The sequence below is a fragment of the Perca flavescens genome, chromosome 11, assembly GCF_004354835.1.
Source record: "Perca flavescens isolate YP-PL-M2 chromosome 11, PFLA_1.0, whole genome shotgun sequence".
Classification (NCBI taxonomy): Eukaryota; Metazoa; Chordata; class Actinopteri; order Perciformes; family Percidae; genus Perca; species Perca flavescens.
In genome coordinates, this window is record NC_041341.1 from 1933479 (window position 1) to 1951089 (window position 17611).

The window sequence follows — 17611 nt, forward strand, 5'->3', positions numbered from 1 at the left end:
CACACAGAATCAGGATGAAGGACACATCACCTGCTCAGGCCCTCACTCAACCACCAGACCCAGAAACCAGAGCCACCAGCAAGACATAATTCAAACTCATAAAAGCAGTACATCACAAACATATTATTGATCATGCAATAGCCACCAACAATTTCCCAACAGGTATGATGAAACAGGTACAATGTCTTACTGATTTCATTAAACCATCCACACCTTTCATCAACACCTTCCATCAACACCCGTGAAAAGGTACAAGATAACCCGCAGCCTGGATGATGTCAAACATGCATATACTCCAGACACACTACCAGACCACCATCTCCACCCTGAGCACTACCCCGTATAATTCACTGGCCCTACAAATTTCTTTGGGTTGGGCAAAAAAGCGTTATGGGGACCGCTTCAGAACAGCAACATCACTAATATTGCAACACCTTTTGGACCCCTCATTCTCACATAACATCACCTCTGACCCCCAGACGAACACCCCATCCCCTCCATTAGATAAGGTTAGTAGGGGCTGCTCTCCTTCCCCCATCCCGAACGTGACTGATGAGGAGGAATTTCCCCCACTCCCCTCACTATCCCGTCCTATACCTCCCCCCCTGAACCACCGCACACTTTCTTTAGGACCCAGACCCTCCCTTTTTGAACTGGTCCACTCCCAACAACCTCAGGCTACAAAACGCCTTCCTCTTGTCCGCACTCCAACGGAAGCCTCAAAAACTCAAATCTGGTCCTGATCAACACTTATAATCCACATCCCTTTCCCAGTTTCCCCTGAACTAAACAGCACCCAGGAGCCTAAACAGACACTGATTCCCCTCGTTACATCTGTCCCCAGCTCTTTCAAAAACAATGCACCCAAACAGACCATTATTGGAACGGTTCATTCATTTACTCCACTCCCACAACGGACAAAGAGAGTTTCCTGGGGTCCTCACCAAACCATCCAGAACCACCAGAACTCACCTGTATCACCCCCACCCTCCTCCTCAGTTACCCAGATGACTAATAACTCAAATTTGCAACTTTCCCCTGTCCTACCCCTCACTCCCCAGAGAACAGGCTCTCCCGGACATTCCCACCTCCTAGTGCCCCCAGGAAATCCACCCAATCCAGAAACCGCAAACATGATCCGATCAACATAGAGTCAATGCCCCAGCAAACATTGACCATCCTTTCACAACCCAAGGGTGGCTTTTCTTTACCCTCCAGCCCAACATCAAATCTTCCAAAAAAACTAACTACTACCACCACCACCTGGCCATCAGCCCTCACCTTTAAGAAAAAGGACATTCATCTCACGGCAAAAATCCACATACCCTCAACTCAGACAGATCATATTGAGACACCCCTAACCCCATTTATTTTTGGATCATCCCATAATTCTAATGTTTCTACTATCACCCGTGACATCATCTCCCCTCTCTCCCAAACATCTACAGGTGACGCTATTGTCCAGGGGACCTTGTGCTTGGCGGTGCGCACCCCGCACACCCAGCTGTTGGTCAGTGATGGAGTGGGAACCCCCATGATGACAAACACTCAGAAGGCTAAAACTGCCATCATTGAGAAAGTCCAATCTGAACCCTCATCACAATGACCCCCGGTGGCCGCCCCGCCTCGCCTTGCTACCCTGGACCCCAACCACCCTACAGCCCAGACCCCCGGTCCTACCTCAACTTTCCCCCTCTCTACTCCGGCTTTCTATCCATCCACATTCCCACACACAAAAACTTACAAACCTACATACCATATAGCTCGCCCCACCCGGAAGGTCATTTAGAAGCAATAAAGCTGTTTTAATTCTGGGTGACTCAAATATTAACCGTATCCCACCCCACTCCAATCCCAACATTCAATTTGACAGCTATCCAGGAACCAAATTTTATCCATCCATCCATCCATCCATCTTCGTCCGCTTATCCGGTGTCGGGTCGCGGGGGGAGCAGCTCCAGCAGGGAACCCCAAACTTCCCTTTCCCGAGCAACATTAACCAGCTCCGACTGGGGATCCTGAGATGTTCCCAGGCCAGGTTGGAGATATAATCCCTCCACCTAGTCCTGGGTCTTCCCCGAGGCCTCCTCCCAGCTGGACGTGCCTGGAACACCTCCCTAGGGAGGCGCCCAGGGGGCATCCTTACCAGATGCCCGAACCACCTCAACTGGCTCCTTTCGACGCAAAAGGAGCAGCGGCTCTACCCGAGCTCCTCACGGATGACTGAGCTTCTCACCCTATCTCTAAGGGAGACGCCAGCCACCCTCCTGAGGAAACCCATTTCGCCGCTTGTACCCTGGATCTCGTTCTTTCGGTCATGACCCAGCCTTCATGACCATAGGTGAGGGTAGGAACGAAAACTGACCGGTAGATCGAGAGCTTTGCCTTCTGGCTCAGCTCTCTTTTCGTCCACAACGGTGCGATAGATTGAATGCAATACCGCACCCACTGCGCCCGATTCTCCGACCAATCTCCCGCTCCATTGTCCCCTCACTCGCGAACAAAACCCCAAGGTACTTGAACTCCTTCACTTGGGGTAAGGACTCGTTCCCTACCTGGAGAAGGCATTCCATCGGTTTCCTGCTGAGAACCATGGCCTCCGATTTAGAGGTGCTGATCCTCATCCCAACCGCTTCACACTCGGTTGCGAACCGATCCAGTGAGTGCTGAAGGTCGCAGGCCGATGATGCCATCAGGACCACATCATCTGCAAAGAGCAGCGATGAGATCCCCAGCCCACCAAACTGCAACCCCTCCCCACCCCGACTACGCCTCGATATCCTGTCCATAAATATTACAAACAGGATTGGTGACAAAGCGCAGCCCTGGCGGAGGCCAACCCTCACCTGAAACGAGTCCGACTTACTACCGAGAACCCGGACACAGCTCTCACTTTGGTCATACAGAGATTGGATGGCCCTGAGTAGAGACCCCTCACCCCATACTCCCGCAGCACCTCCCACAGTATCTCCCGGGGACCCGGTCATACGCCTTCTCCAAATCCACAAAACACATGTAGACCGGTTGGGCATACTCCCAGGCTCCCTCCAGGATCCTTGCGAGTGAAGAGCTGGTCCGTTGTTCCACGACCAGGACGGAATCCGCATTGTTCCTCCTCAACCCGAGGTTCGACTATCGGCCGAACCCTCCTTTCCAGCACCTTGGAGTAGACTTTACCAGGGAGGCTGAGAAGTGTGATACCCCTATAATTGGCACACACCCTCTGGTCCCCCCTTTTTAAAAAGGGGAACCACCACCCCAGTCTGCCACTCCTTTGGCACCGTCCCAGACTTCCACGCAATGTTGAAGAGGCGTGTCAACCAGGACAGCCCCTCCACACCCAGAGCCTTGAGCATTTCTGGACGGATCTCATCAATCCCCGGGGCTTTGCCACTGTGTAGTTGTTTGACTACATCAGTGACTTCCGCCTGGGAAATCGACGACAATCCCCCGTTATCCTCCAGCTCTGCCTCTAACATAGAGGGCGTATTAGTCGGATTCAGGAGTTCCTCAAAGTGCTCCTTCCACCGTCCTATTACCTCCTCAGTTGAGGTCAACAGTGTCCCATCCTTACTGTACACAGCTTGGATGGTTCCCCGCTTCCCCCTCCTGAGGTGGCGAACAGTTTTCCAGAAGCACTTTGGTGCCGACCGACAATTTTATCACTTCATTGAAATCTGCAAAAAGACCATCCCTAACCCTCACCCCAAATCATAATCCTCTCCGTCGGACTCAACAACAAAGACGAGGACCCCAGACAAACTTCATGCAAACAACTAAGAACCCTTTACAAACAGGCCACAGACACCTTCCCTAATGCAGACATCTACTTCCCCATCATTAACCACTCACCCCATCTCACCAACACACAACAGAACAACCTCAAACTTATCAATAACACCATAGCAACACACCTCCCCTTCCTAGCAGAAATACCGCATGATACATTCATTACACAATCTGATAACATCAATTGGACCACCGACACAGCCCAGACCATTTTCAGCTACTGGTGCCAACAGCTAAATTTATAGACTTCTCCAAAACCAACCCGGTCAACACCACTCCCACACAAGTCAACACAACATCTGACCCCCCACCTGACCTCACCATGCACAGGGACCTGGATTGGACTTCTCCTTCAAATGTTCTAAACCTATCCAAACTATTCACTCCATCATGCCTACAGCTTTCACTTCTAGAGAGGGGACTCTCCTACATTCCACAGCCACCCCGTTTTGACTGGGAGGAACTTCACAGGGACCTTCATAAATACCACAGACGTATCAAACTCATCAGTCATTTTCACTCCCATCCCCAATCACGCCCGCCTCATCCATTTAGCCATCCAATTGGGAACCACTCTATCATCAACTCGACCCTGTAATTAATAAATTCATAAAAAACAATAAACAAACCCACCGCTCATATCAACCACCACCAGAGACCACGGACAACTTGTCTGTTGAGGAGCCCAGGGCCCTTTCACAACTTCGCCATAACCCAAACATTATTATCACACCAGCCGATAAAGGATCTAAAATTATCATCATGGACAGAAATCAATATTTAATTGAAGCTAACAGACAACTATCCAACGCCAAACACTATCAACCTATCCAATCAAGCATTCAAGCACAAACTCAAATTAAACTCAGGGACATCATCCAATCACTTTACAATAAAAAAATCCTCACTGCCAAACAAAGAGACCATCTTTATGGACCCGAACACCCACACCCCACACCTGGACCATTCCCTGTGAGGTTCGACATAGACAGTCTTTACACAAACATTAACACCACAACAGGACTACAGACAGTCAAAACAGTTTTCAATAAGTACCCCAATCCGGAAAGACCAGATAAAGAAATCCTACAACTTTTGGAACTCTGCCTCAATAACAACGATTTTCTTTTCAATAACAAACATTATCTTCAGGTTCACGGGACAGCCATGAGTCAACGTTTAGCACCATCTTACGCCAACATCTACATGAGCGAGTGGGAGAGGGAGGTACTGGCCAAATGCCCACACCAACCCCTACTTTACCTTCGCTTTCTGGATGACATTTTTGGTATTTGGACACATGACATCCCCCTCTTCCCACAGTTTCTCAATATTCTCAACAATCATCATCCCTCCATAAAAGTAAAACACATAATAGACCCATTACAGGTAAATTTTCTAGACACCACAATTTTCTTTCAGCCAACCACCCCAACACACAACGGCCTTTTTTCCAAAGTTTACTTTAAACCGACTGATACACATGCAATCCTCCATAAAACTAGTTATCACATTAAGCACACCTTCAAGGGCATCATAAAATCACAAATCATCTGCTTTCACCGCCTCTCCTCCCACCAATCAGATTTCCAGTCAGCTATTACCACCTTATTTACTATCCTTAGAACCAGAAGATACAGCAAACGCTTTCTCCGCTCCATTAAAAACAGCACCTTGGCCGCTCTCCCCCCCACTCTCTCCACCCACTTTTCAACATCAGTCCAGGTCCTCAATGCAGAGGGTATCCCACCTTCAACTCCCCCATCAGCCTCAACCACTAATTTTAATCAAGTTCCACATCCCATTCCTGACCTTCCTCCCAACCCTCACCCTAATCTTAACCATCTCTCCCCCCACCCTAACCAGGGTCTGCATCCCATCCCCAACCCTAAAACTCTAACCCTAACCATAACCAGTGCCTCCCAATGGTGCCTTCAAGGTAGCGCTGCCTGGTAGGCAGCAAGAAACACTGATAAACTTACCCCACCTGTTGGTTTTAATCAGTTTTTCGTTGTTGTGTACATATGATAATGTGATACTTATAGACTGGAATCAGAATTTCCAAAAATTGCACAGTTTATAATTACTTTACAACTGGTTTTGTATCATCCTCTCTTTAATCCGATCATATACGGACTAAAAATGAAAGAGATATTTAAACACCTGAAGAGGTTGTTGTCAGTAAAATGATCTGTTGTAAAAACACATTTTCAACATGTGTTGAAATGATTTATCAGGTCTGACAAGCATTTTAAGGATTTTTTTTGAACACAGTAAAGATCATCAGCTTCACCAATGTTATGTATTTTATTCAATCAATTAATCATAAATTTCATTATTAATTAATTAACTTCCCCTTCAGTTAGCTGTAACAAACAGAACCTCGCCCTGGCTGACTCTCGTGGTACAGATAAGTCAGTAAATTTGAGTAAAAGCAGGCTTCACTTATCCCGAGTGAATGCACTATATACGAAACTCAGATGTGGGTCGTTGTGTGGGATATTCCGGTATTATTCAGGTTTTAGAGGCATTCTTTGGACATGTGTACAGCACATTCAGAATATGTCTCAATCTGGGTTTTTACTGCATTTTGATGCTAACAAGCACTCACACGTCGTTAGCATTCAATGTTTGTAGTTGTGCTCCATAACGATGCATCAAAAGCATTTCACATGAGCCTTTTTTTCACAGCTGGGATTAAAGGGATAGTTTGGATTTTGGACACACACACACACACACACACACACACACACACACACACACACACACACACACTAAAAAAACAATCCCAACTTTACTTTGAAGATTCACTTTCTGAGGACTTTGTTACCATACTTTATCCTCTTCTATAACTTTATAAAGGTTTATTAATACCATTGTAAATTAAAAAGAAATTACTAAAAAGCTGGAGAGGGGGTAAAGTAAAGAGAAAACAACCAGAATTTGCAAGATTAAAGACCTAAATTTACAGGCTTTCTAGAATTTGAGTTAAATCCAACATGCAACAGATGTAAACAAAGCCCTGCAAACCTATTACATATGTTTTGAACACATTTGTCAGTTTTTTCTTTCTATTTTTAAAATTATTTTTGGGGCTTTTTTTGTAGTGACAGTGGATAGACAGGAAAGGTGGGAGAGAGATTTGGGATTCAGCAAAGTGCCACAGGTCAAACTCGAATGAAGGACTCGCTCCTACTGGGTGAGCTAGTCAGTTTAATATTCTTCCTGAAATACTGAAGGAGCCAATTGATCTATGTTCTCTGCTCTGTGGGGTGTTATAGCCAACCCAGTCTCATGTCAGTTCGTGATGGCATCATCAAAGATCGTGATACCATCACGATATTGTGAAGATTTACGTGATGGGGTCACACATTTTAAACTCATGTGTTTCAATGGGAAGCATCTTTCGTGATCACAGATTCTTTCTGCCAGTCCGGCTGCAGCAGAGAAGCTGGATATAGCTTTGATATTATTGGTATTTTTAGCCTTATAACCGCTGTTTTAATCAACATTTATTCACCAGATCTTATCATGGTTTATATGTATTTATTTTAATGTGATTTTTTCGGTCTTATTTCCAGGGAAGCTGGATTGCTTTGTTGTTTATTGATATTTTTAAAGCCATAACACTACATCTATCAACATAAAGGCAGTTACACACCAACCAGACGGCCGATCGTTGGCAGAAAAGGCAGTTGGGCTGATCAGTCTCCCCGAGTTGGTCAAAACAGTGCCTCAGAACACACCAAAGAGACGAGACGTAATACATCTCCATAACAGCAGGTGGGGCTAATCTGTATTGTCGCCCAAAAAATGATAACCGGCAGCTGATTGGACGAACGCGTCACGTGGGTCTGGCTGCTGATTCCGGATTTTGGATTTTTCAACCGGCCATTACTGGCGACTCATTCAGAATACGATCTCATATCGTAGTAAAATAGTTCACCTGAACGTGTTTCTGAAAATATTTTAAGAGAGAAATAGGCCGTGCAGAATCTATCTTCATTTCAGATCAACAAAGGTCAGTTTAAAAGATTTTTTTGAAAGGCTTAGTCACGGTCATCCTGCTTGCCATTTCTGGGTGACTCCTGACTGCCCTGTCTCCAACTGAACACGTTCAGGTCGGCCAAAATGAAGGCCTACAGCTCCTCCAACGACGGCACAGAACACACCAACCAGAATCCAGTCACTGACCTTGCCGGACTGTCCAACGGCCGATTATCGGCCCGGTGTGTAGCTGCTATTAGATGTTATCATGGTATGCATTTCTTTATTTTAAAAATATTATTTTGGTCTTCCTACTGGTAAAATATTACAGTAAAAATACAGAACACTACGATATGGGCCGAGCTGGGCACATTCTAAAGCCGATATCCCACAATGCAGTGTGTGCATTCATTTCAGAGAATCAAACAGTGATCAGCAGGTGTGTAACGCCAGTATTGCTTCAATGTACATATTTAATCAGTGGTTTTGTCACCATCAACAACAGTAAGTTATGCACCGTAATAACGTTTAAAAAAAAACAGCAGAATACTCCGGAAGTGAGGTAGTAATTACGGCTCCGCGTCTGTGAAAGATTGCTTCACGTTGTACGTGAGAATATATACAATAACAATACCAATAATGAAAAAATAGTGTTTTATACTAAGCACTTTGATTTGCCTTGTCGCAGAAAAAAATACTAGGCCTATAAAAAAAAAACTACGGTTCAGTGTTTAGAAATACAGCCTAATGGCTTGTTTGACTAATTTGAATTTGTTTTGACTTGTAGTGTTGTGAAAAACAAAAAAGCAGGAAGCATTTTCAGGAAATTAAAAAGATGAGCAGATTGTTGCCGAGGTTTTTGTTCACAGAGTAAGATGTATATAGCTTTGTATGGGTGTGTGCACACACAACATGCGTTTTGGCATTTTTGGCACACTTCTACCTCAGCCTATATACTGCACACAGACACAAGTACTTTTGCATGTTCTGCTGAAACAGAGACCTGTGTTGCCATGCCAACAATCTCATTCAAACATTTCACAAACTGAGGAAAGGGTCGTGAGATGGGTCAGAGGGTATCAGAGGTCATAAATGATGAACCAATCAATCGGCTCTGCTCCTATAGACACGTTGGTGTTCATATGGACAACACCTTTGACTGGAAGGCCCGTGTTCAAAGTGTGTGTTATCATTTAGAGCAGACACCCACGGTGAATCAGAGGGTTTATGTTATACTAGGCTGAATTACAGAGCATTTTAATATGTCAGAAAGCATGGCAATATCTAAAAACATCTCAGGTAAAGCTTGCTTGTCAGGTGACTGTCTCTCCAGGCAAGCACAGAGAATATGGTCTGATCCGTCTTTATTCTCCATGCCAGGTATGAGCTCTTATCCTCTGGCAGAAGAAATAGGGGACCCCAATGTAAACTAAATATTTCTAAAGTAAAGCCCTAATTTGGACCTACCTCAATTAAAACTTTAAATAATGTTGCTTGAGGCTGCAGGGGTTTTGCAATAGCTTCATGATATGATGCATATAGGGTTGTGTGTTGGTCTTGTCACTGTTTGTGAAAGATGAGCAATAGATTGTGGCTGTGTGATGTGATTCAGTCTGGCTACATATCACTTAAGTATATGTCAGCTGTATGATAAAACAATATGTCAAGTGTTATGTGTGAAGCATTTGAACTCAAGGTATATCTAACTCAAGGTAGATATCCCTCTGGGGGCAATAACGTATCATCTGCAAAGTGATCTCCATGATATGTGACAATTTACATGTTGTCGTATGACTATAGCAAACACATCGTTGGAAAGGTCTCAACCTTCAGTAACATATGTCAGTCTGAAGAGGATACACTACTCCTGTTTTGAAATATTGACCTCTGAACCTTGAACCCAGCACATGTTTGAAGGCCTGTCATTTAGCAACAGAAGGTGCTACACACATAGGACCAGCTGTTCTAGAAAGCTCTGGACCTCAGCTGTCATGTAGATATGGTCACCAAAGTTTACCCACTGTAAGCACTTATATGGTAATAAGCTATTTTCATCTATTTAACGATTTGATTTTCCCCATCCCAAAAATCCCCAGAGTGTATCCAAAATTCTAGGCACATACAGCTGCACAAGGCAAAACAAGACAGGGACTACAGCTAGGCGAGACAAGGGAGGAAACACGGGTTACAACAGAAAACACAACAAATACACAACATAAACAGGAAACAAGAACAGAACCTCAAAACCAACAGAACTCAAACCCCAAAACCATGACATTGATGTTTGAATCATTTCATTCTTTTTCTTCTAGGGCCAAAACTAATTTGTATATAAGTAACACATTTGGTGTCTGAATTAAATGTTTTTATAAGTGTTAAATAGTCATTGTTAAAGGAAAGATGAAAACATGAATATAACAGCTGAGTTGAAAACCTCTTAAACAGTGACGTCTGAGTGCTATATTAACGACATTATGCTGCAGGCCTCTACTTTAATGTCATGACATTTAATTCATATGTGTTAAGGAAATGTTACACGTCTGACGTAGTTTGTTGCTGGGACTTTTCATAAAAGCGATTGACATGTCTGAAAGAGTACTTGTTATTATGATCACTGATTCCGGCAGATCGATGGTTTACTGTTGGCCAGGGGGGGTTGAAAAGTGATCTTCAAGGCAATAACACACTTCCTCAATGCAAAAAGACAAAGTAAAGCTAAAATAAAGGGCATACCTAGAAATAGGATTCTACCATTGCCAATATGTATTTAAAACAAACTTTTAATGTTTTTTTTTTTATAAAACCTGATCATAAAGAATAAAGTAGTGTTTGACTTTTTAATTACTGTAGAAAATTATATGTCATTAAAATGGTAAATCTGATGACCATTTATTGTATAGCAACTATGAACATTTTTTAGTTCTTCTGGATTAAACACCTTCCAATAATCAAAGAAACCTCATCTCAACATTATTACAGAAGACAGAACAGATCATTTGTTGATATGTTGGTGCAGTTCTCTTTGACAGAACAACCTCCGGATGTGATTATAAATGTCTTTCATTTTTAGTCCGTATATGATTAGATTAAAGAGAGGATGATACAAAATCACTTGTAAAGTCATTATTAAACGTATAGTTTCTGGACACTCCGATTCCAGTTTATCTATAATGATATCATATATAAACAAACCTGAAAAGCTGATTAAAACCAACAGATGAGGTAAACAGGTCTGTGCAGCTTTCATTCTGACTTCTCTATGGCTTTGGTACGTCATTAGAAATATCTTTGTGTATGTGAAAAGTATGAAAAGCACAGGCACAATTGAAACATTGAAAAAGACAATCACACCAAACACAGTGATTGCTCTCAAGCTCACACAGTGAAGTTTGTAAATTGAGTTGTTGCAAAAGATTCCTTTCAAAGTAAAGTTACAGAGTTTAGTATTTGCACTAAATGATACTGGAACTGCAATCTGACAAGCAGGCACAAACCAAGCAAAACCCAGAAAGATACGGACAGTTGTTTTCTTCATGATAGTGTGATATTGAAGAGGTTTACATATTGACACATATCTGTCATAATGGTAAGAACAACAGTAAGAACTCTGAACCATTTAAAGAGTAATATAGGAAACACTGAAAGAGACAGGCTGAATAAGATATTACCTGTTTTTCAGATAAAAAGTCAATCAAAAGCTTTGGGTAGATATTAGTGCTGAATAGAACAGAGTTCAGTAACAAAGCAGCAATGAAAATGTACATAGGCTCATGAAGGTTTTGGTGAAGCCAGATAAGGTACACAATAATAGAATTACTGCAGATTATTAGAATATATACTGTGAACATCATCAAAAAATAAACATACCTGTATTTGTCCACTTCAACATGCCCACCAAGAGTTATATATGTTATATTTAATTCACTATTCATTTAATATAATTTAAAATCAATCAAGATTAGTGTATAAACCAGGCAGATAATGTAACATGCATACATGAATTAAAAAACAAATGTTAGATTGTTTTATTAATATTTACCTGCAGGTAGTGTCTGTTGACCTTCAGAATTCTGAAAGGGAACTCTTTGGCTCAGTGGACTGCTTTTATCAGTTCTTTTTTGATCCTCCATGGATCTCATTAAAACCAAGTCCTACTAAGGGACTTATGTCCAAACAGGATATGGAAAAACTTGTCCAAGCTTTTATTTTCAGTATCGTAGACTACTGTAACATTGTCCTTACAGGTCTCTCTAAAAAATCTATCAGACAGCTGCAGCTGATTCAAAACGCTGCTGCTCGAGTCCTCACTAAGACCAAGAAAGTGGGTCTTGATTTCTCAAAGAATTTATTTCAAAATACTTCTGCTGGGTTATAAATCACTAAAGAGTTTAGGACCAAAATACATTTCTGATCTGCTACTACACTATGAACCGCCCAGACCAGAAATAAAGCTGTCTTGACTTGGTGTATTTTATTTTATTGTATCAAGAATGCCTTACACATGAGAAAAAAGACAATCAAATACAATCGAGGATAAAAACACAATAAAGTCCAGGACTTATTTCCATTGTGGTCCTCAACACATAACACCAGGACAAGACAAGACACTTACAGCGTGTGTGATAACAACACAAATAATTAAACATTAAAAATAATAATAAAAACAGTAACTTGCCTTTTGTTCTATTCTACGACCCTCTCTAATAACCAGGCCTCGATACTCTTTTTTTAAAAGAAGTCAGGCTGGAAATGAATTTGATTTGCTGATCTTATTTGTTCCACTGAACTGCCCCTATATAGGCAAAGGTTCCTTTCCCTATAACACTGTCTTAAATGTATAAAGACACAGGTCAGATATGCTGCTACGAGTGTAGATGCACCTGTTTGAGGTCGTTAGCTTCATAAAGACACCTGTCCACCCCATACAATCAGTAAGAATCCAACTACTAACATGGCCAAGACCAAAGAGCTGTCCAAAGACACTAGAGACAAAATTGTACACCTCCACAAGGCTGGAAAGGGCTACGGGGAAATTGCCAAGCAGCTTGGTGAGAAAAGGTCCACTGTTGGAGCAATCATTAAAAAATGGAAGAAGCTAAACATGACTGTCAATCTCCCTCGGACTGGGGCTCCATGCAAGATCTCACCTCGTGGGGTCTCAATGATCCTAAGACAGGTGAGAAATCAGCCCAGAACTACACGGGAGGAGCTGGTCAATGACCTGAAAAGAGCTGGGACCACCGTTTCCAAGGTTACTGTTGGTAAGGCAAGGCAAGGCAAAGCAAGGCAAGGCAAGGCAGCTTTATTTGTGTAGCACATTTCAGCAACAAAGCAATTCAAAGTGCTTTACATGAAACATTAAAAACAGTTAGAAAACAATTAAAAATAATTTCAAAGCATTAAAACAATTAACAACAATTTAAGATCATTAAAAGACAAGAATAAAATGTACAGTGCAGTATAAGAATTTTAAAGAAAGAGCAGTTAAAAATAGGTTATTTAAAGAAAGGCAACATTAAAAAGATATGTCTTCAGCCTGGATTTAAAAGAACAGAGTTGCAGTGGACCTGCAGTTTTCTGGGAGTTTGTTCCAGATATGTGGAGCATAAAAACTGAACGCTGTTTCCCTCCGTTTAGTTCTGACTCTGGGAACAACAAGTAGACCTGTCCCAGACCACCTGAAAGGTCTGGGTGGGTCATAGTGTAGTAGCAGATCAGAAACGTATTTTGGCCCTAAACCATTTAGTGATAGTGGTAATACACTAAGACGTCATGGTTTGAAATCATGCATGGCATGGAAGGTTCCCCTGCTTAAACCAGCACATGTCAAGACCCGTCTTAAGTTTGCCAATGACCATTTGGATGATCCAGAGGAGTCATGGGAGAAAGTCATGTGGTCAGATGAGACCAAAATAGAACTTTTTGGTCATAATTCCTCTAACCGTGTTTGGAGGAAGAAAAATGATGAGTACCATCCCTACTGTGAAGCATGGGGGTGGTAGCATCATGCTTTGGGGGTGTTTTTCTGCACATGGGACAGGGCGACTACACTGTATTAAGCAGAGGATGACCGGGGCCATGTATTGCGAGATTTTGGGGAACAACCTCCTTCCCTCAGTTAGAGCGTTGAAGATGGGTCGAGGCTGGGTCTTCCAACATGACAATGACCCGAAGCACACAGCCAGGATAACTAAGGAGTGGCTCTGTAAGAAGCATATCAAGGTTCTGGTGTGGCCTAGCCAGTCTCCAGACCTAAACCCAATAGAGAATCTTTGGAGGGAGCTCAAACTCCGTGTTTCTCAGCGACAGCCCAGAAACCTGACTGATCTAGAGAAGATCTGTGTGGAGGAGTGGGCCAAAATCCCTCCTTCAGTGTGTGCAAACCTGGTGAAAAACTACAGGAAACGTTTGACCTCTGTACTTGCAAACAAAGGCTACTGTACCAAATATTAACATTAATTTTCTCAGGTGTTCAAATACTTATTTGCAGCTATATCATACAAATAAATAGTTTAAAAAAATCATACATTGTGATTGGATTTTTTTTTTTTTTTTTAGATTATGTCTCTCACAGTGGACATGCACCTACGATGACAATTTCAGACCCCTCCATGATTTCTAAGTGGGAGAACTTAGCAAAATAGCAGGGTGTTCAAATACTTAGTTTCCTCACTGTACGCAAACGGTAGTATTCGGACCGGATTAGAATGCAAATGCAATGCTTTTTTTGATAACTCTGCAAACCCTTGGTGTTCTCTCAATGAGCTTCATGAGGTAGTCACCTGAAATGGTTTTACCTTCACAGGTGTGCCTTGTCAGGGTTAATTAGTGGAATTATTTCCCTTATTAATAAAAAAGCAAAGGGTGGCTACTTTGAAGAATCTAAAATATAAGACATGTTTTCAGTTATTTCACACTTTTTTGTTAAGTACATAATTCCATATGTGTTCATTCATAGTTTTGATGCCTTCAGTGAGAATCTACAATGGAAATAGTCATGAAAATAAAAAGGAAACTCATTGAATGAGAAGGTGTGTCCAAACTTTTGGCCTGTACTGTACATCATCAGTGCCATGTACACCTCAACCCTCTGTGTATCCAGTGAGCGGTCCCACACGTGGCCAAATTCTCCCCATAATGACTAAGCTGGAGACACATTTCAGGGTGGCTGAAGAGGACACAATGTTTACCAGTGCTTTGAAAAAGAAGGTCTGGGGATATCTGAAAAAACGATACCAAGTATTTTCCATTTCCGTTAAGAGCTTTTGCCTGTCAAAGAGAGGGTAAACTACATAATTTTCACTTGTAGACACTAAATCATTTGTCATGTATGTTTTCCTTACAGAATGAAAACATTCAGAACTTCCTCCAGGAGGCCACTTTGATGGACCCTTGCTTCAAAGGCAATCTTGGATGTATCAAATGTCTGTAGCGGAGGGCTTCCCGGACTCAAAAAATTAGCTTGAGGTGCTCTTTGGAAGGGATAATCATAATGTAGAAACCAAAAAGGAAACTCCAAGGCACTCTCTTTTAGAAAAATACAAAGCCTTTATTTATGGCTTAGTCATCATAAATCTTAAAGTACTCCGACGCGTTTCGGCATACAAGCCTTCGTCAGGGAGTCAATCAATTTCCAAAACAGGAAGAAACCTTCTTATACGCTTTCAAATAGACCAATCAAGAAACACAGCCAATGGATAGCCTTAATTTTGGTAGAGGAGGGTTCAGAGTTGTAGGGTTATAGAATGACCACTAGATGTCCTCATTGGTCATAAATAGACCAGTGTATTTGACTACACACCAAGGTAAAATTCAAAACATGTACAGCACAAATAAAAATAGAAATGGACCCAATTGAAAAGTAAACATTATGGTTTTAAAGAAAAACACTGAGATCAAGTTCTTCATTTAAGCCTGGATAACTAGTAGCCTGCAGTTTATCAATCCAGAAACTTTCTCTCTGGTTTAGTTGTTTTTGTCTGTCCCCTTTCCTCAGTGACAATGGAATATGATCAATTCCACAGATCTGTATGGTCGATGGATCACTATTATGGTGTTCCCTGTAGTGCCTCGCCATAGGATAGTTCATGTTGTCCGTGCGAATTGCATATTTATGTTCTGCCAAACGGTCCTGTAAACACCTCTTAGTCCTTCCATATAAAACACTTTGCATTCAGGGCATTCCAGTCTGTATATAACAAATACAGTTTTACAGCTTATGAAGTGGTTGATAGTAAAATGTTTTAGGGATACAGTATCAACAAAGGTTTTAGACTGTAATACATTTGTACAATGATTACAGTGTTGACATTTATATGACAACCTTTGACCTTTGGGTTTAGATCCCAACCAAGTTTGTTGGCCTTCTGGTTTCAAATGGCTGCGAACCAGTTTGTCTCGAATAGTAGGACATCTCCTGAAAGTGACCAAAGGTGGCTCAGGAAACAACTGGCCAAGCACCTCATCACTTTCAATAATACCCCAATTTTTTCTTATTATTCTCTTAATCTGGTCTGCCTCTGTACTATATGTGGTAACAAAAATGGGTCTCTCTTTTATTGGCTTAGGTGGATTTCTTTGTAGAAGTGATATCCTATTTGCAGACTTAGCCCGGCTGTATGCTTCCTGGAGGGTTGTGTTTTTATAACCCCGTTCCTTAAAGCGTGACGTCATCTCTTTTGCTTTACACTCAAATGAATTGTCTAGGTCACAAATTCTCCTGACTCACTGGAATTGTCCGTATGGAACATTTTCCTTCAACCACTTAGGGTGAAAGCTTCTAGCATGAAGAATAGTGTTCCTGTCAGTAGGTTTTCTAAACACTGAAGTATGTAGTGTACCATGATCGTCTTTGAATATGGTAAGGTCAAGAAAATTAATATAATCTTTACTATATTCCAAAGATAGTTTAATGTTGGGGTCAATGTTATTCAAATAAACATGGAACTCTTTCAAATCTGACTCTGAACCAGACCAAAACAGACAAACATCATCAATGTAAGTCCCCACCAGATAATGTTTTTAAAGAAGGCATTCTTTTCCTGATTTAAGACAAAATCTTCCTCCCATTTTCCCAGAAATAGACCTGCATATGATGGGCTGTAACAGGCCCCCATAGCACAGCTGTTTAAATGTCTTATCCTGGAAGATGAAGATATTATTATTCAATGTCCATTTAGTTAATGACAATAAAAATTCAGTTGGTGGTATTTCCGACTCAGGTCTCCTACTTAAAAAATGTGTCAGAGCTGCAAGACCCTGTGTGTGTCCAATGTTTGTATACAATGCTTCTACATCCATAGTGACTAGATATGTATCAGAGCCTATGTTTTGTAGTTGTGTGATCTTATTCAGCACATCTGTGGTGTCTTGGACAAATGCTGGGAGTGAAGACACAGGGTTTAATAAAATAGTCAATAAACTTAGAGACTGGTTCAGTCAGAACCTTAGAGATAACAGGTCTCCCTGGAGGGTTATCCACACACTTATGGATTTTGGGTAACATGTAGAATGATGCCACTCTTGGGTTTTCATTCCACAGAAACTCAAGTTCAGATTTAGAAATCCAGTCATTGTCTTTGGCCACATGTAGTAGTTGTTTTAATTCCTCTTTAAGAGACTCAGTGGTTGGTAAAACTCTGTTGTTTAACTGACGAAAAGCCTCTTTTATGTACATATCCTTTCCCCAGATTACTATGGCACCACCTTTATCCGCATTTTTAATTACTAGATCACTGTCTCTGGATAATGCTTCCAACGCCTTCTTTTCGTTGTGAGACAGATTACTCTGCTGCTTAGGTGATCTTTTCTGGTTAAACAAATTTTCAATATCATA

The 17611-nt window shown here is 41.8% G+C and overlaps 1 protein-coding gene across 1 annotated transcript; it reads right to left on the reverse strand.

Moving 5' to 3' along the window:
• Nucleotides 1–10768: 10768 nt before the first annotated feature.
• On the reverse strand, nucleotides 10769–11708 carry LOC114564255 (olfactory receptor 51E1-like). The gene is given in 2 exon segments (XM_028591503.1): nucleotides 10769–11369; nucleotides 11371–11708. Coding segments are annotated over 2 exon segments (939 nt in total).
• Between the last annotated feature and the right edge of the window lie 5903 nt (nucleotides 11709–17611).